The following is a 20,348-nucleotide window of genomic DNA, read 5'->3' as shown; positions in this document are numbered from 1 at the left end:
CAGATCATTACTATGAGGTTACTTAGGAGAGGCTGCTCTTTTAAAATGAGCTAGTATATTACTCTAGTTATCTTTATAGTAATCAAAATATACTTGTACAAACACAAATAATTGTATGCTAATATATATTCTGCACTATCGCAACTGAACTAACACGGCTATTTTCTGCTCTCTATATATATATATATTATACACACAAATTGTTTATATGTAAATGGCATACTAACAAATAGCAAAATTAGCACAAAATCTATATTTACCAAATGAAGAATATATGGTGAAAAGGTAATTTTATTAGCAATCCTAAAAAGGATTATGAAAGACGACTTTCTGAAATATAGGCCAAAATATTTATATCCTGTAACATTTTCCTCTTTATATACATGAGCAACAATACCTATCTCATAATTTAAAAGAAAAAGGACAATCTCGAATAATTCAGAAAACATACCCTTAGACTGTATTTCCAAGAATCACCTCCACTTTCTTCCACAGCTAAAAAAATAAATGTAAATAATGAATTTATCAGTTGGTTACGCAAAAAAAAAAAAGTTTTACATTTCAGTTCTATTTGCAAAGACTATGAATGTATGAAAAATATAACAATAACTTATATAATAAGTACTCAGAACGCCATAGTTAGCAGCATGCCAAAAAAGTGAATGTAAAAAAATGCAGAAGGAATAGTTGGTCACTTGGTTCAGTTATTTGCTATGGCATAAAACGTTCTGAACAGATAGTTGAAGCCATTAAAGAAAGACACTACAGAAAGCTGGTGAGTTTTTATCTCTGTGTATGTACCAGTATTTCAACATTTGCAGAATCAAAGCTAAAAGATTCAGCAAAGCCGTCGGAAGTTGTTACCCTGATATTACTGTTGTTCATCTATAAAGAAAATAAGACTGAAGGGGCTGCCTTTTGTCGTGTAACTGTCCTTGCAATTACATCATTAAGGTCTCACGCTCCAGTAAGCCCTCTTCACTAAGGACACGTCCCATCAGTCAGTATGTCATCACGCCTATCACTGCCGCAGTCGGTCTCACTGGGTGCGCGCTCTATTGCCAGATACATCAGAAATTACATCTATTCTAAAAAGGTGTTTAAAACTATGAGGAGAACTCCTGGTCTTGGAAGATTGTCTTACATTTATTTAGTTGTCAAAGAGGGTTGCTGATATATAAAAATGTAACCTCTCGCAGACAAAAAGAATAAATCAGGGGAATCGTGGCAAATAAAAAGGATGAATTGCAACATAGTGAATTAAGACTGGTTTAAAGGCAAAATCAATAACAATGTTGTATTTAACTTAGTAACACTGAGTGTGCATCTTGAAGTTCTTGCTGTGCTTGAAAATGTTGTATTAATGTCCACAAAACTTGGTATGTGTCTGCAGAGGCCTTCATACAAAAATGCCTTCTATACAATTGTGTGTTCTTTTAATGAATAATGCCGGCAATAAAACTAGACTAATTGTAGATACGCATTCACAAAACGTATGGGGGGGAAATTCAGTATTGGTTTTTTGTAACCCATGGTTTGTACAGGGCATAACTGGAGAGTATTTTAATTTTTGTCTCAAGATATGGATTGTGTGCGCCAATCTTCTTTGTGTTTTAGAAGCTTGTGCATCGACTTAAAATTTTAGTAATGCCTCCATACACTTTTCTTTTGTGTTCTAAAATGAATCTTCGAGGGAGCAAGTGGCTATATTTAACATTAAGATTGACAAAAAAAAACATTAATTTGTTTATGCTGGGATCAAGAATAGGCTGATTACCATGTTTACTATTGTTTCACATTGGAGATTCACAATTGTGCATGTGATATATGAGTTATGGTCTTGAACATATTTTAAACAGACCATATTGCAACTTCCCTAGACATTAAATTATGCTCATTTTACAAACTCCAAATTTGTCTTAATTCATTTAAAAGGTTTTCCACAAAGAAGTACAAACGCCCACGAAGATACATGAAGCAACCATAAATTAACCTGGGGTGCAGCAGATTTCTTGAACAATAACATTTTCTTATCATTAATAACTTTCAACATGGCCCCCAAGGTCGCCAACAGAGAGCTGCAACGTCACCTCTCGCAGACACTGCAGCTTTCGATTGGCCGAAAGGCCGTGGGTGATCCCCGCCGGCCATATTGTTGTCCCAGATAAGTATTTTTTAACCAGGTATTTTAAAAGATAAATATTTCTTTACAGCAGAGAAAAGAATGGCATGGGTGCATTGATGCTTTAAATAAAATACTTCTATTTTGATCTCCGGTCTTAAGCAAACCTAGTATACTTCCGAAACGTGTCTGACTAGAAACGTAAAGATTATTCTGCCTGTGACAACACGATTCTAAAACCTCTCAAAGGAAGTGTTTAAAGTTGGGCAATGAATTTCTTACCACTTCCTTAAAGGTAAATGGATTGTATATGATTGGCAAGCCGTCTTGTTGACAAGTTAAGAAAAATGTGAAGAGATCGCATTGTAAGTACTGTAAATCTGGTTCTGAAAACCAAAAAAAAGTGCCTTCTATAACAAGTGACTACAAATCACTCAATATTCTCCGTGGCTACAATTCACGCACTGCAGAATTCTCTCTCTCACGGAATAAATACCAAGCAGTGAAAGAATTTAGTAAACTGTAAAAGAAAAAAATGATTGAAACTGTTCAAATCGTCTTACCGAAGCCTTCAGGGTCTTCTTCCCACATCATCAGTTCTTCCTCACTTAGAAGGAAATAGTGAGTTACCAGTCTTCGGCATATCTCCGTTAGTGTTGGGTACGTGAACAATGACATTTTTATTTGGTGAGCCTTGATGGTTTCCGGTTTGCTGTCTAGAACACACTGCACTCATTAGTTAAAGGTTAAAATACTTGCACATTAAGAAAACCATCTGAAGCATCATTGGTATGAGAAATGAATCAGTTACGGTTTCTTATTGCTAGAATCTTGGTAAATCCTCCCACTGCTTCAATACAATTCAAAATAATCTCCAACGTTTACAATTAATATACATCAAAAACACATTGTGCACACTAGAAAAAAATGAGCTGCAATCCATAATTAGGAAGGTCAGAGGAGAAACTTCTGTTCACAAAAAGTGAAATGCTCCAGTATTTAACTACATTCTGATTTCAGCACGTGGTCGCAAATCTTCAGACCCAATCAGCCTTCTAAAATTGCTTAGTAAAAAGATTATACAGCAATTGCTACTATGACAATTTTACAGGAATCGTTAAAAGAAAAAGGTGTAACTGTACCTTCAATGTTTTTGGATGGCTTATAAGAGTCGTTCTTAACAATCATCTTAATGAGACCCATGCACTGAACAGTGAAACGCTCAAATACGACTCCACCACCAGCCTCTGTGAAAACATAGCTTACTGCAAACTCCAATGATCTCTGGATTAAAGGGATGAATGAAAATGGATGCTGATCCAGGAAATCTAAAAGCTAAAACACAAAACAAAAGCACGTTCAAGAAAACATGCATTGTCATGGCAATAATAAGACACTAAGGAAAAGACACAAATACAAAAAAATATTAATTACGAGCCAGTATATCAAATAGAATACAACAGGAAAGATTTAATATGACAACAAAAATTTAAAAAGGCACTTGCATCCCTAATCTGGCACGGTCCAGACTGGCTCAGAGTTCAGTACCATGCACCACTGCCTAGATAAAGGCATCAGAGACGCCATAAACCATTAGCTGTGTGTCAGACATTTCCCATGAGTAGCAATGGCAAAATGAATGTACTGTAAGGGTTTGTGCTCTATATTTTGCTTTTATAATTATATGGTTTTGAAATAAATTGTACTGTTACGATTCATCAAGTTTGTGGTATTGCAGAAAGTCTATAACTTAGAGTGACTAAAGGTCAATAAATTAAATAAATGGGCATAAACCCCAGGTAACATAAGCGGCTAAATGGCAGATGATTACAGTGGGCTAGTTTTCCACATGGGCCAGATCCGATAAAAATAACGAGGAGAATATCGCAATGTAAAATTATAGGTAAACACTTAAACTATTACATTTTACAAGCATTTATGACGTATTTACATTACACTGAAACTTCCTTTTAAACACAGGTAAACAAAAATGCACTTACAGTAGCTGTCTGAACAACTGACCGTCCAAGGGCCACAGAATGGCCCTTCATGGGTTAGATTTGGTTTAGGCGTGTTTTAAGCAGTGCATTTTGTTCATTTTGGGCCGGAAAGTGGATCACCAAATTGGATTAGTTAAACTAAAGAAAAACCGAATATAAGCTCTAGGAGAACAGACAATGATATTGAAAAATAAAGAAATAATGAATAAATAATTTAAAAAAATGGAGCCTGTTGATGGCATGTGGAGGGAGTATTGTAACCCTGATAGGATTAGTTCAAGTAGGTATTATATCCTGAAGACCGTGTAGGACTTCAACAAGGGCGGGAAAGGTGGGCTTCCCTCCCCTCCCCCATTATGCCCTTGATAAACAATGAGGCTATCAAGGCTATCCGTAACCCTTTGGGTGTGTCATGAGGACTGCCGCTCCAGGGTCCCCATGACGTAGTGACTAGGTCATGCCTAGGGAGGGGGTTTTAATTTACCTTAGATTGTGTCCTGCATTCCCATGGAGTACAGGAGGCAATCTAACCAGTGAGTAAACAGAGGATCCCCCACCCAAATGGCCACCACGGTCCATAATGGCCACCACGGTCACATGAATGAACGGTGCCGGAGGAGCCATGGCACTTAGGCACCATGACCCTTCCAGCACTCAAGGCCCTAGATAGCCTCACCGGCACTCAAGTGGTTAATGACCATTTGATGTATATTTTGATAATGTTAGGTTACATTTGTTTTGGGTGAATGGATTAAGGCCCTCTTAGCCAGTTTTCGCTGAAAGTCATTCATATAGGGGTTGTTGGATGTGTTAGGGTGGGGGAAGGTTAAAAAAAAGAGCAGTTTCCCTGGAGCTGGTGGTATGCTCCCACTCCCTTGGGAGAGAGTAAGGAATAGCCCATTGTTTCTATAGCGGTTACCATGGCGATGCCTAGTCTCTTTGGTATGATGCAACAGGGTAGTGTAATGGTAGCCTCTGTTTAGTTTTTTTTAACCCCTTTATTGCCTTTGCTATTCATTTAAAGATCATCAGGTATCAAAGGGGTTCCAAGACTTTTCTGCAACATTGTAATGTAATGATTTGTATTATACCCCATGGTAGCTATGTATTGTATTTGCGTATTTATTTATTTTTAAATTATTTAGGAAATTGAGATAGTGATTATCGCAGTTTTTCTGCAATACATCAAAAAAAATCATATGCAAGTAATTTTTTTTAATATATGGCTATCATGCATATATTATTCTTAGGCAATATTGCGTTAAATTGAAAAACAAATCCGTTATATTTTTTTTCCATAACACAGATTGCTACAAATTTTACATGGTTTAGTGAGTCCCGGCATATATTTAGTTTGTATCCCCGTTGTACCTACACTGGAAAGCGATGGTGTGATACAGAAGTGGCTCATCTTTTTTTCACAGAAGGCACTCATTCCAATATTTGTTAATTTGTAATTACTAATTAATTTCTGTTTTTAGCATTTTTAATGATTGGCTATTCGACAAAGACTTTGCCTCTACCAGCTGTTTGTATCTGTTTCCGTGATGGCCAGTCAGACACTATGCTCAAGTTAGAGATAGGCGTTGGGGAACTCAGAAACACCTAGATCAGTGGTTCTCAAAAAGGTTGCACAGGATTTTATTTTTAATGTCGGGCACTCTGCTCTCCAGACGTCATTAACCCCCTCCACACTAACTGGCAACACACACACCCTCCTTTTCACAAGCACCACCCTCCCCCCCCCCCCAACCTTACAAACTCCCACATTCAACCTTTTACTCAACATACGCTAACACATTTATCCCACTTTTCAAAGAGTGCACCCATCATTTTTCTTTAATAAATACAGCACCACATTCACCCCCTCCTAATTTTGCTTACACCCCAAATATCCCCCAACGAAGTAGAAAACAGAGCTTTTCCCCTGGACGGCAGCACACGGGGCTCAGGGTCGTGGCACACCAGGAGTTCACGGCACCCCGGTTTAGGAACACTGGTAATCAGTGCAGTGCTTTGTAATATTTAATCGTTTATGTTGAATGCAGCTTTACCGTCACTATTTCATTGTGCACCAGGAACTGTTTATTCAAACTTTGTATGGAAACTGTAAATGATTACTTCTCCATTCGTTTTCATAATTCCAAACGAATATTACAGCAAAGAAATGTCATAGCAACCAAGCACGTTGTTATAATTCCGGACTTAAAAACTCTTCAGTACCAGATAATCACGCCGATCCTTTTCTCAGCACTGTGCTACAGACAACTGTTTGCTCTTCATTTTAGCCTTACTGAATCAGAGGGTTTCCCAGAGCTCATTTCCTAAGCAACAAGGCTGTCCACTGGGCAAATCACTGGACACAAAACATAACATAACACAAAACAATATCAACAGGATATGGCGTTGCAGCTTTCTACTGGGGATCCTGAGGCCATATATGTAGTTTTTTGGGTCGAAAAGCAACTAAGGCCGCGCTTATAGTGCCGGCGACGTCGCCCGAAAACAAATACATTGCCGCCGCCGCGTGCACTTATAGTGGGCGACAAAGCGTCGTCGCGGAAACTGGAAGCCGGAAAAATTTGATTTTTCAAGGGCTGTCGCGTCACGTGACGGCCCTTGAACAAATCAAATTGCCGGAATCCCGCGACCCCGCCGCCCGGGCGAAACCTAACGTTACGGGTGACATCACCCGTCGTGTCGCCATCGACGGAACTATACTGCAGGCACTGCCTAATAGAAAGAAAAAAAAGGATATCTTGGCAAAGACGGGGGCCAATGGATTAGCTCTGGGGGTACCCTCAGATGTTCAGGTAGGCTAAAACAAAAAATCCTTTTGGGGCGGGTTTGCTGCTTTTAGTGCTAAAGAAATCATTCTGATATGAAAAGCAACACTATTAAGAAAATGCTTATACCACCATGCAGACAGTGGGCTGGTAAATTTGTACGTATACTATTTCTGTTCAAGTAGAACTATTCCATGGAACATATTCTCTCCTCTCTAACTCACCTAGTTCTAATATTGCACGCTTCAGGTTGCTAAAGAACGGTATACCCAAAAGTTTCACAAGCACAATGCAATCATTTTAAGGCAAATTCGAAAATAGATCATGCAAGATATTAAGTATTAATGGATGTCGCACGCACAACAAAAAAGGAGAAAAGCACACTGAAGTTGAACAAGTACTACAGCATTAAATAGAACTAGTATAATCTCCTTTTAAGACAAATTACAGTACATAACACATTCGATAACCTTCTGTACTACAGGCGCAAGCAATATATTACTCTGTATTTATTGCAGGCTCTTACAGACCTACAGGGGTTTTGTTAACTCAAACTGCAATATAACTAGCCCCTATAAAGTAATAACCGACCAGGTAGCATAAAGGTAAACAATGCACATCATCTCACAAAAGACATGCACTACAATTAAAAAGGACAATAAATGTTAACCTTGATGTTACAACCAGACAACTACTCTGGAAAAAAAAGTAGTTTAGCAAAATGATAAATTACAAACAAGCACTATCAACTTATTCACTACAGTAAGTTTACAAAAAAAAAGTGCCATATTTCATTGCCAAGGAATAACCTTGGAAATGCAATAAATAATCTTAAATAGAATTTAAAATGACAGCTCTGGCATACCAGTGACAAAAAAATGCAGCAAACAAGGTTTCTTACTATAATAGATAGATTTACCATCAACCAACCCTCATGCAAGTCAGAAACACACTGCATGGCCCAACAAGTTTGCCCTTTTTTTTTTTTTACATTGGGCTTAGGAATCACATTAAACAAAATGGTAGCAGTCGATTTCTGCACAACGATTTACCAGCCCATTCCAGTAAAAAGACAGATAGTCAGATGAAGATTAAGTAGTGTAGTGCAGATCCCATTAAAGGTTCCATTTATAATAATATATACTGATGCAGCCACCGGTATTCGGCCACATCTCTTGAAAAGCTTTGAGATTCCGATCAAAAACCTCACGAGGTGGGCCGCAACAGCTGTAATGTCCCATCAATTAACAAAGCGGGGTCCCTGCGTTTGAATGGGACACGCGCTGTGTGAATCCCACTGGGTTCCAACTGTCTGTAAGAGACACACAGTAAGACAGACTTCAATCAGTCACTCTACCTACGCGCCCGCGTTTTTTTAAATTTTAATATTACAATATTGTAGCAGGGGGTCTCCGGAGGTGAATCACATTGATTTCAGGTCCAGGGACCCCCTGCTTCCTGAGTTACAGGCGCGATTATGTGGTGCCGGTATCAGGGCTGCCATGTTTAAATTCTCCCGCATCACGGCCCACGTGATTGGGGGATTTAAGCAAACCAGAGGGACATTGGCACCCCATAACGGGGTCAATGTGATTCAGCTCCGGAGACCCCCTGCTACAATACTGTAATATTAAAATAAAAGCAGCTTACCGCTAAGGTAACGAAGGGGTTATGGCAGACTACCAGGTTTATTAGGGGCAGAACGGGTGAGTTAAGGGGGTAATTGCTCCAGGGTGGGTGGTTAGGCCTTTCGGGTGGGTGGTTAGGCCTTTCGGGTGGGCAGTGGGAGGGGTTAACCCCTTCATTCATTACCTTAGCGGTAGTAACCGATATGGTAATGAACGGGTTAACTCCCCCCCCCCCCCCACTGCCCACCCGAGAGGCCTAACCAACCACCCTGGGTCAACTACTCATTTCACTCAATCCCTCTACCCCAAACAAACATTACAAAACAAACATCAATACAATACATTAACATAACTTCAGACGTCTTTGGGCACCCAAAGGGTAAATTAAAGTGAGATGGGGAATACAAAGAGGAATTTTCACAACGAACAACAAAATACAAGACAAGACAATGAATAATAAAACCAGACTTAATCTGATCTTCCCGTTTGTTCCCAAGTAGTGTGTTTAGTGCTAAAAATTAAATTTCCTTAAAGACAAAAAAACATTCTTTTTTAGGTAGGCAAGATAAACTTGTGAACAGGTTGAGCGATGTAGAATTTAGTTTTGCATTTGACATACTAAGTCTTTTGTTGTTTATGTTTAAATTCTTACCACTTTAGTAAATAGTATTATAATCTTTTCCAGTCTTTCTCTGCATACATTTTCTGCTCCGATACTTCTACCTAGGAAATAAACAGGTGTTGAGAATTCAAAAAATTCAAGATAAAAAATAATTGCATACAGTATGTGTTTTGAAACCCATACAACCATTTAATCTAATCCAACAGAACTGTGAAACAATAAAATAGAAAAAAGTAATAAATGCTAGAATGGAAATATTCTAATGCAATATATAGTATAAAATTCCATAGAAGGCATCTGTTAAAGGTTGCACTTTATCCTTTGATGGAGGAAGCCTTTAAGACTAAATTATGTAAACGTTTACAATCACCAATATCAAGACCACATACTGTAGGACTTTTCTTGAGATGCATCCAAAAGATGGGTTCCTATGTGGAATTAAAAATGTATGTACATCACTACATGCTCTTAATGTTTTTATTCTTCTCATATGTATGGGAAACACTAGCATTAAATACTAAAAAATACAATATTAGGAACCTGCCTAAACAAACTGTTTGAATATGAAGTGTATTTTTATACATAACTATATACCACTACCATGCACACAACTGTTTTTGCTTGTACTGTATGTGAACAGGAAAGATTGTCACAGGGACACATGTAAGGTAGAATCAGGTAAAGAGCATTGCAAAGTGTGATGCTTTTCACAGTAAAGATTCCACCAGAAAAAGATGTACTTGCTGTAGATAGGAGAGTGTTAACTGGGCACATAATGAAGTATCTTACATATACAGGCATACCCCGGTTTAAGGACACTCACTTTAAATACACTCGCGAGTAAGGACATATCGCCCAATAGGCAAACGGCAGCTCGCGCATGCGCCTGTCAGCACGTCCTGAACAGAAATACCGGCTCCCTACCTCTACCGAAGCTGTGCGCAAGCGGGGAGACTATAGAGCCTGTTACAAATGCGTTATTTACATCAGTTATGCACGTATATGACGATTGCAGTACAGTACATGCATCGATAAGTGGGGAAAAGGTAGTGCTTCACTTTAAGTACATTTTCACTTTACATACATGCTCCGGTTTCATTGCGTACGTTAATGCGGGGTATGCCTGTATATGAATGCTTCTATTCTGTTAAACCTTTCACCTCGTCTAAAAGAGGCAGTAGACACAAAAAATATATATCTTGGTAAAGAGCTTAAACTGTATTGTAAAAAAAAAAAATTACTTTAGAGAGCTTCTTACTTGGTCTGTAGCAATATATTTCAGTAGGACATTGGAATGTAAAAACAAAGGAGATGAGGATGAATCAGAGCTGGGAAGCTGGTAAACCAAAATCAAGATGGGTAAAATATTGTGGTTGGGCCTGATAATTATCATCATTGTTTATTTGTAAAGTGCCAACATATTCCATAGAGCAGAACAATGGGGGTACAGAGTGACATCAATTACAAGATGAGATTGCGGAGACAGAGGTGGAGAGGTCAGGGGAGGAGAGATAAACTAGAGGATAAGCATAGAGTTGATACTTAAAGTCGAAAAACCTGGTATGATGCCAAGACTACTGCACCACAAACATATAATGAAGCAAAGAAGGTGACAAAAAAAAAAAAAAAAAGATTTATTGTAAAAAAAAAAAAAAATATTTAAAAAATGGAGACACTACACTGACATGTTTCCCCCAAATGATTGGATTAGTCCATCAAGAGAAGTATAGAGTAGAGGGATACGGACAGAGCCCTAAGGATGCCCGACAGAAAGAGGAGGAGACACCAGAGAAGGGAAACACAAAGTGGTTGGATAGGTAGAACTTAAACTAGGAGAGGCCAATGGGGTGTAAGGTGTGCAGGAGAAGGGGGTGCTTGACAGTGTAGTATGTAGCAGAGATCCAGGAGATTAGTAAGGTGAAATTACCTTTAAATTTAGCTGTGAGTACGTTGTTGGACACTTTTTTTTAGTACAATCTAGTTGGGAGTGTGGGGGTTGGAAATTGCAGATTGCAAATAGTCAAGCAGAGAGTTGGACGAGAGGAAGTTAGTCAAGCTGTGTATACAAGCCGCTCAAGTAGCTTGGAGGCAAAGGGAAAAAGAGAGATTGGGAGGTAGTTAGACAGAGAGGCTAGATCAAGAGAGGGCTTCTTTAGAATGGGCGTGATGAGCGAATGTTTGAAGGAAGATGGGAATGTAGAAGAGATGATTGGTTAAAAAGGTGAGTTAGGATGGGGTTAGTGTGAGAGGAAGAGGAGATCTGAGGGAATAGGATCAAAAGGGCAGTTTGTAGGGTGAGAGGATGAGAGAAGAGTGGAGTCATCCTCTTCAGTCACAGGTGAAAATGAGCTGAGGGATGATTTAGGCGTGAAAAGGGAGGTAGGTGTTGCATGTGGAGCATGACATGGAGATGTAATGTCTGATAGACTAAATCTCATCTGAAGTAGGTGTCAAGGTCTTGGGTCTTTAGGCTAGAAAGGAGCAAAAGTGTAGTTGGGCAGAGAAGTGAGTAAAATATGGCTAATAGGCATTGAGCGTTAGAGCAGTGGTGCGCAAACTGGGGGTCGCGGGCGGTTGCAGAGGTCCCGCGCTTTTCCCCAAGGCATTTAAATTAAATACTGGGGGCCCGCGTGAGACCTCTTTAATCTCTACTTACCGAGGTTCAGCCGGCTGCAGGACCTAATGACGCCGCGGGGTCATGTGACGTCATGGTTACCATGGTAACGTGATGTCAAATGATGCCGCAGGTCATGTGACAGCACGCAAGGTAAGTAGGGGGCGGGGCACATCAAAGGACGAGAGCAGACATGGGGGACACACCAAAAAAAGTTTGTGCCCCCCTGGGTTAGCGGACAGAGTTAGTATTGGTGACGAAAAGTATGTTTGCTTGGCAAGGGAAAGGGGTAGTTGAGGAGAGTAGAAATTTATAGTGGAGCAAAATCGGCTCTCCGGAGAACATTGTTCCAGAAGTCTTATGGATCATCTATGTGCTCTCTGGCCAACTTCAGACGGGAAGCAATGTTCTTTTTAGAGAGCAGTGGTTTCTTCCTGGTTATGCTTCCATGAACACCATTCTTGTTCAGTCTTTTTCTGACAGTTGAGTCATGAACACTCACATTAAGCAAGGCGAGAGTGGCCTGCAGATCCTTGGATGTTACTCTGTGGTTCTTTGTGACATCCTGGATGATTTGCCGGTTTATTCTTGGAGAGATTTTGTAAGGACGACCATTCCTGGGTAGAGTGACTGTGGACTTGAACATTCTTTATTTGTAGACAGTGGATTGGTGGAGCACCAAATCCTTAGAAATGGTTTAGTAACCCATTCTATACTGATAAACACCTTATTCTAATTATACTCTTTAATTTAGCTGTTAAAACCAGGGTTTCACTTACTTTCGCACATACCCCGTCCCATAATTTCTCATTGTCTAATTCTTACATCTTGTTTAAAAAAAGACATGGAAATGGTTAATATAAACCCTATTGGATATATAAGAAGAGACTGGTTTTGATTCAAGAAGGTTATCATGGAAAAACTATGAAATTTACGAAATTATCATTGGGGTTCATAAACTTTCTCGCCACTGTAGGTATAGGGGGACAATTGATAACAGCAACATGAAGGGAAAAGAGACGGACAGCGTGAACGACGACGGATGAGAAGGAGAGGGAGGGAAAAGGGGGGAATGACATCAAATGTGCCACGTGGGGAAAGAGGTATGCCAACTCCTGCACCCTGTCTATTCCCTGGTCTGGACTGATAATGATCAGACATAGTAAAATAACAGACCAATTCTTTTGGAACAGGAAAAATACAGTTTTCAGAGACTGTTCCAGGACTGAACTTCAACAGACCACTGAAAATCTTTTTATTGCTTAGGGGATTTGGCCTAATTGCATGTCTAATATGATGCAAATCACATAGTAATGAATAGTGTAGAAGTTTGATTGCATTCATACATTTCTTTGCAACAGTATTTTTATCCTGCTGCTTTCCTGCGCATTTAAGTGGAGTAATATAGTTCTAAACTGAGAAAGAACCTACTTGGATTTTTTAATCATCGAGCCTTAAATTATATTACATTAAACCAAGTTACATGTCTCAGTGGGAAATGGACCTAGGTTCCAGTTTGGACGAGGAAGAATGGGAGAAGATAGTCCTAGCAGCAGCTAAAAGCCCTATTTGTACGACGTTAAAGGAGAACGCATATAAAATAATGATGAGGTGGTTCCTCACCCCATTAAAACACTCAAAATTTATCCGGGGTTATTCCTCCTTGTGCCCCAAACAATGTGGAGAGCCGGCGGATCTGTTACACATGCTTTGGTCTTGCCCTTGGATAGCCTCAATTTGGGAGCAAATTCGAGATTGGCTAGAGAGGATATTGGGCCTCGAAATTCCCTGGGACCCCTTGCTTTTCCTGCTAAATAAATCAATACAGGAACTAGCCAGAGTGGGAAATAGATTAGTTGCACATTTTGCAACAGCAACGAGGTGCGTGATCGCAGCATTGTGGTAACAAAATGTAATTCCATCTATTGATAAAATTAGAAAAATGGACAGTCGTACTCCATCACGTAAAGAACTGAAGGAATATCTAAACTTTGTAAAACACAGACAAGACCTCTGCTATTCCCCCCCTCCTCTCAATCTTACCCTGTGTGTGTTCTATGTTATCATTGAAAATGGGTTTTATGCCGTTTAGTCAGGCATTAAGTTATGGTTAGACGCCGCTGCACCGGAGTTAAGACGATGCAAAGACATTTGTTGTTGCTTGACTTTATAAAAACTCAATACAAATTTCAAGTTGAAAAAAAATAAATATATATATATATATATATATATTATATTATATTACATTGGACTGACTCTTTCTACAAACCCTAGTGAATTGGCTGTGTCAGCATCCAGAACTGTAATTGATAAATTATTGCTAATCGACAAGAGCATTCATCTCTGACACTTGCTACAAAATTATAAAGATAAGCTAGCAGGCAAATTACAGAAATATGAAACGTTGAAGGAGAGTAAAGATGGTTCTTGGATATTACCTTCCTCTGATCAGTTTCCTTAAGCTCCTTCCTCTGCTGTATACTATAGTTATGCCTTGTACAGTATATTGATAAATAATGGAGCAGTAGTAATACATCACAGGGAAAATTTTACAAATAAAAATACAATAGGAATAACAGTTTTAATAGTTCTGAGTAGTGTGGTAACCAATATGGATACTGAATTGGACTGGCAACTGTACAGTAACGTGGTTGTTTTCTCAAAACTAAAATATATTGCTTCAAGTACAGTAGTTGTTGACAAGAAATTACTTTGCAGGTGTGAAAACATGGAATTTGGGGGAGAGAAAGAAAGATGCCCATAATGATTGTAAGACTTTTGTAAAGCTTTTGAAATGACACTTGACAAAATACAGGTAATAATTACATCATTTTAAGATTGATTGACAACGTGTAAGTTAACATAGGAAACGGTAATGTTACAGTTTTCGTCCTGAAGGGCTAATTAGCCTCTGCATAAGCAACACTATTGATGGAGTGTGACGGTTGGGGGTAGCCAGGCTATCAAATAAAGGTTTAAGCCCGTTTGATTAACCCTGATCCGTGTGTTTGGTTTATAGAGTGTCAGCTCTTGAGCCCAAGGTTTGTATATGGATAATCTGTAATTGTGCAGTAATAAAGTATTTGATGTGTTTTTACTTTTCCAGGAGTGCCAGCAAGCAGAGATTGCTGTGGTATGAATTTCAAGGGGGGGTTTGCGGAGAAAGTGTTGTCAAATTGTGTATCTAGCCAGGGCCCAGAGTTGCTGGTTCCCCTAAAAATGTACCCAGGAATCCTGGATGCATGTAGACACATGGTCTCGGTAATCTCTCTCTTTGAAAACGCTCTCGCGACTCACCACTAGGGATTCCCTGCTTCAGCATAGACCAGAAAGGTAAAAGGGGCATACGGATGTAAGGGGTCCTTCGTATAAGGCCTTGGGCATGGTCAGCGCGTGCTGAGGCGCGCTGCTGCTCGGCAGTGAGCCCCTGCAGCCGCGATGAGAGCGGCTTTAGCAGGGGCTCGCTTTCGCTTCCGCAAGCGTAAGTTTTAGCAACATTTTAAATTCAAGCGCTCAAGGGAGCGCAGGGCCGGTCACGTGAGCGGTTCGCCCAATGAGGGCGTCACAGCCCCCCCCCCCCCGACACGCCTCCTGACAGCGCGCGGACCAAGGCCAGGGAAAGCACCCGCTTTCCCTTAGCCTCCGCGCGCCTCAGCACGGCTGCAGTCCTATGGATGCAGCCTAAGTGGGGATGCCCAGATCACCCTGAACCCAGTATAGGGGTTCAGGGGGTGCTCCAGTTATATATAAGACTGTGAGGTTTTGTTAAAGTCTAAAGTCAAGTTTTGCAGAGTGAGAGGCATATGGGTAGTGGGACTAAAAAGTACAAGTTCTCATTCAATCCCTCATCACCAAAAAGACAGACATTTTAGCAGCATAAAAGTGTAAGGTATATTTTATTAAACAAAGTGTGTTAAGTACATGTATGCTTTGTGCACAGTAAAATGTGGCACATGGATGAAAAGTGTTCCTGTAGCTGCGCGGATCCCTAGGTAACATAGGGATACCCCAGTTAGTGCCAAGGTGTCCCAGAACTTGTATTGGATTATGGGTTATGGCAGTCCCCTGTAAATATAGGAAAACCTGACCTATTTTGGGTCCCCAAGGTTTATACTATATTAAACTAAGGTTCAGAGGGTGTTATACTGTATGTATAAAAATCCATGCAGTCAGCCTTAGACATTTGCATAGGAGACATGAAGGATACCCCGCCTTCTAGCCTCAAAGGGAATCCAGGATGTGAAGGTGGGTGAACCTTTTGGTGAGCAGGAGAAGGCCAGGTGTCAGTCCCAGAGAATAGAGGGCACCCCACTTGGTCCCTGATTGTGACACCAGATTTAGTGGAGCCGGCAAGGGGTTAGCTGGGGGAAAGTTGCTGCTTGTGGGAGTATTTCCCATTGGCTGATTCATATTTCCAGCCCACACGGTTTTCTCAAGCTGGCCCAACACGCCCCCCCTGCCTCTGACATCATAAGCCAGGTGAGCTCTGGCTACTGAGAAATTTCTCACGTTTTTGATTGGGCTGTAGGTTTATGTGAATGAAACAGAGGTTTTAAAAACCCTTACACAGCTCAGATTTTCAGATTCTCCCAAGTTTTAAAGTTCTCCAAAGTTTATTAAAGATTCTCCAGATTCTACGTTTCCAGCAAGAAAGGGCTGCTTCAGCTAAAGGCAGAATGCGAAACTAGTAGGGCAGAGGAGTCTGGTGTATATGGTGTGTACTGTGGAGGAAGGAAACACACCAAGAAGGTACTTTTGGAAATTATGCACTGAAGTCTCGCGAGACGCGAGGTACACTCATCACGTGACGCGGAAGCATTGTGTGGGGTGCACGGAGCTGAAGGCAGTGAGGGACGCGGGTGTTTCCTCCTTTCAAGCTGCAGGAGTACACTTGGTGGGACCTACCACACTGGCTAAGGTGTCGGAGTTGAGCTGGTGGTGCGTGGGACATTTTTCTGTGTCAGAAGTACCGGTGTGGAGTACTCTAGTGGACATATCCTTTATGTGTTTCTATTTTATTCATTAAATTGTTTTTGTACGTTAGTACATCCTGGTTTGGTTCCTTATCTGGATGCATATCCCCGTGTAAAAGCCATTGAGGCGGTGTGCTGTCTCGGGAGACCATTATTACAGGAGGACCTCATTGGAGTAATACGTTTGGCAGATGAGCCCAGCTGATACCTGAAGGAGGGGTTCTCGGGCCATTTCATCTGAATTTATGATCACTGCCCATATTGATCTTTTATTCTGTAAGTGTAGACCTTTATTTAGCAGGGTCTTTCTATACCAAAACAGATTACACTATGTTTTGTTTTTTGTCTTTTCTCTCCTGTGCGTTTTAGGTCCCTTTCTGGCGTGTGTGACGTTTTTCTCTCTGGGTGAGAGATTTGGGCCAGCTGCAGGGAGAGTTTAATCATTACTATTGATACGGTAACCTGTTTTTTTCTACTGTTTTGTTATTAGTTTTGCGCATCCTTGTTTTTTCTTTCAGCTAAAGCTGCCTGGAATTTTCTATCCTATTTTTGCAACTGGTATCAGAGAGAAAGCCCTTAATTAAGGATTCCTTGCACCTAGGAAAGTTAGGTTGTTTTCCCAGTTCCCAAAAAGGGTATCTTTTTGCCAGTATTTTGTGTATCTTGTGTATGCCTATTGTAAGGGCATAAACTACAATTTATTTCATTATCTTGTTTTGCTCTATGTATGATCCGGATAAAAGGGTGTAACTGGCCTGGTCTCCCGTGACATGGAGAATCACATGAATGAATGAGGTCAAGCAGGAAATACTCAAGACAATGGGTCACCCAAACAGCCAAATCTGCATACAATGGCCCTGGGTAGAACTATGCTACTGTAGATTTTCTTGGAGGTTGGGTAATTATTTCAGCCCAATAAATTCCTTACTCATTTAAGTACCTATGCATCATAGAATGAGAAAATAAAAACAGACTCCATCTCCATTTGGTTCAGCACAGCTTCTACAAAGCTGAGAAACTGATTTAAGAATATGAATCTGAAGCATGATGATGTACTTTATATAAGAATAAAAAGTGATTACACTTGCAATCATTGGATCTATTCATTTGAACTTCTATAAAAAAAAAAATAGTAAAATTTTCAAATTTCTGCCTACACCACAGGAACACATGTAGATTTTCTTGGCGATAAATGAGGTACTTACTGCATTCTAAAAACTGTCTTAATCGGTCAAAGACTGCATGTAGAAATCCCTGGAAAATAAAAATGTATCACTAAAATTACATATCTTGCATCATGAAATTCTGTATCTCGGTTGCAATACAGCGATATTACATTATGTGAAGCTAATTCAACTGTGATTTCTGCTTTCTTTGTGTCGTAAGTGCAGCCTTTTTTAGACCTATATCCATTTTCAAAATCTCACTGGAGCATTCATTTCACTGGCTCTGAGACTGAATGGCCAGCTGATGACATCTATAATAGTTTGTAGCTTGAATTCTTTAGCAAAACTATTTCAGACATCAGGTGGTCATTTTCAGTCTTAGAATGTGAGACCTGAACATCTAGTTAAGATTTATACACGGCAAATTTGGTTTCTAAAAAGGCATGAGGGTAAAAGCAGAGGCACTAACTGCATTTTTTAAATCAAGAAAACATACCCTTTGGGGAAAACTACAACATAATGTGAACAAACCAGGGCTTCCTTTTCATTGTAAATTTTTTTTTCATAAAATGAAACATCTAATATATATATATATTTTTTTTTAAATAATATTGCTTTAGCATAGAAAAGAGGTATAAAAATACAACCCACTTAGCAATATTTATTGGAGATGTGATAAAGTGAAAGTACTAATCCATTTCTATTTTAACATGTATGCTAGCGCTCATCTCAAGCACATCATTTGAAACACTAACAAATATCAATAAGTATATGATATATTATCTTTTTGCCAGGGGATTCCAACAAACTGAAGCAAGACTATTGCAGCAATTCCGAAAATTCAAGCGGCCAGAGCTGTTCTTAAAAATCCACAATTGTCACCATTGTTTTTTAAAGGATTTAAAAAAGATTTCCGCCAAATGAAAGAAAATGTTAAAAAGAATGTTGTACTGTATACATTTTTTTTTTTTTTGTGACTACTTGTAATACTTCTTCAAATTATGTTAACACGATGGTAATACCCGGAATGCAGACACATTTATACAAACATATATAAAAAGTATTCACAAAATGTGTAGAAGTCAAGAAGACCGACTCTTCAGTGAGTGCAGTTTAAACTAGCCTCAATGAAATTCCCTTCTGTATATCTGATCTTTTTCATTCTATCAGCAGTCTGTTCATAGAAACTAATTATCCATAATAATGTTTTGATTGTGTAGGTATAGCTCTAATAGTCTATTAACAAGCAGTCACTCAGCTATAAATTGATTGACATAAAATAATTACATTTGTTTTCTATCAGCTACACATTGTCATGTTAAATAAATTGCTAAGTATAAACTACAGGCTAAAGAGGATCTGTTTTAAACACTTGAAAGCCAACTGAGAACTCAGCAGATACTGTATGTACTGCACTTCTGAATGGTTGCTATGGGACACAGTATTCATAATAGTACAGTCATATGAAAAAGAAAGTACACCCTCTTTGAATTCTATGGTTTTACATATCAGGACATAATAACAATCATCTGTTCCTTAGCAGATCTAAAAATTAGGTAAATACAACCTCAGATGAACAACAAAACATGACATATTACACCGTGTCATGATTTATTTAACAAAAATAAAGTAAAAATGGAGAAGCTATTTGTGAGAAACTAAGTACAGCTAAACTCTGTTATAGCGCGGTCCTCGGGGGCCACCCGATCCGACCGCGCTAGAACCGGGGTCGCGCTAATTTTTAAAAACAATGGCCGCCGCGCGCCTGATCGGGAGGGAGTGAGGAGGGAAGGAAGAGGTGGCCGGAAGCCCTACACGTCCCCTAGCAACGGCGAGTCCAGCCGCAACCTGCTCCTTACCTCCCACCACCGGCATCCATTTCCTGCCCCCCCAGGCTCCCACACCTACTGGCCCTCCGCGGCATAGCCCACGCGGCCCTCCGAGTCCCAGCCTGCTCCTCACTCACCCCCCCTCCTCCCGACACCCCCCTCCTCCTCCTGATGCCAGCTCCGCTCCGATCTCAGCAGCCGACACCGAAGGTAGGGAGGGGGAGTGGGAGGTGTGGTGTAGTGTGCTGTGAGTGCTGTGAGAGTGTTGTGAGTGCTGTGAGAGTGTGCTGTGAGTGCTGTGTGTTGTGAGAGCTGTGTGCTGTGAGTGCTGAGTGCTGTGTGAGCTGTGTGCTGTGAGTGCTGTGTGCAGTGTGCAGTGAGAGTGTGTGCTGTGAGCAGTGTGCAGTGAGAGTGTGTGCTGTGAGCAGTGTGCTGGGAGTGTGTGCAGTGTACAGTGTGTGCAGTGAGAGTGTGTGCAGTGAGAGTGTGTGCCATGTGCAGTGAGTGCTGGGAGTGTGTGCAGTGTGCAGTGTGCAGTGAGTGCTGGCAGTGTGTGCAGTGTGCGTGTGCAGTGTGCAGTGTGTAGTGTGCAGTGAGTGTGTGCAGTG

General features: G+C 40.2%; 1 protein-coding gene across 3 annotated transcripts in view; it reads right to left on the bottom strand.

Moving 5' to 3' along the window:
* IPO11 (importin 11) overlaps positions 1-20,348 on the bottom strand; it is a 500,359-nt gene that overhangs the window by 366,087 nt on the left and 113,924 nt on the right. For all 3 annotated transcript variants that reach the window (XM_075589858.1, XM_075589848.1, XM_075589838.1), the window contains 5 exons: positions 17,951-17,999; positions 9,189-9,259; positions 3,265-3,457; positions 2,686-2,838; positions 452-495 (listed from right to left, as the gene is read on the bottom strand). In XM_075589858.1, the coding sequence (XP_075445973.1) occupies positions 452-495; positions 2,686-2,838; positions 3,265-3,457; positions 9,189-9,259; positions 17,951-17,999 (510 nt within the window). The remainder of the gene's footprint in view (positions 1-451; positions 496-2,685; positions 2,839-3,264; positions 3,458-9,188; positions 9,260-17,950; positions 18,000-20,348) is intronic.

Source organism: Ascaphus truei, chromosome 1 (genome assembly GCF_040206685.1).
Source record: "Ascaphus truei isolate aAscTru1 chromosome 1, aAscTru1.hap1, whole genome shotgun sequence".
Classification (NCBI taxonomy): Eukaryota; Metazoa; Chordata; class Amphibia; order Anura; family Ascaphidae; genus Ascaphus; species Ascaphus truei.
This window is presented reverse-complemented; position numbering and strand designations above follow the sequence as displayed.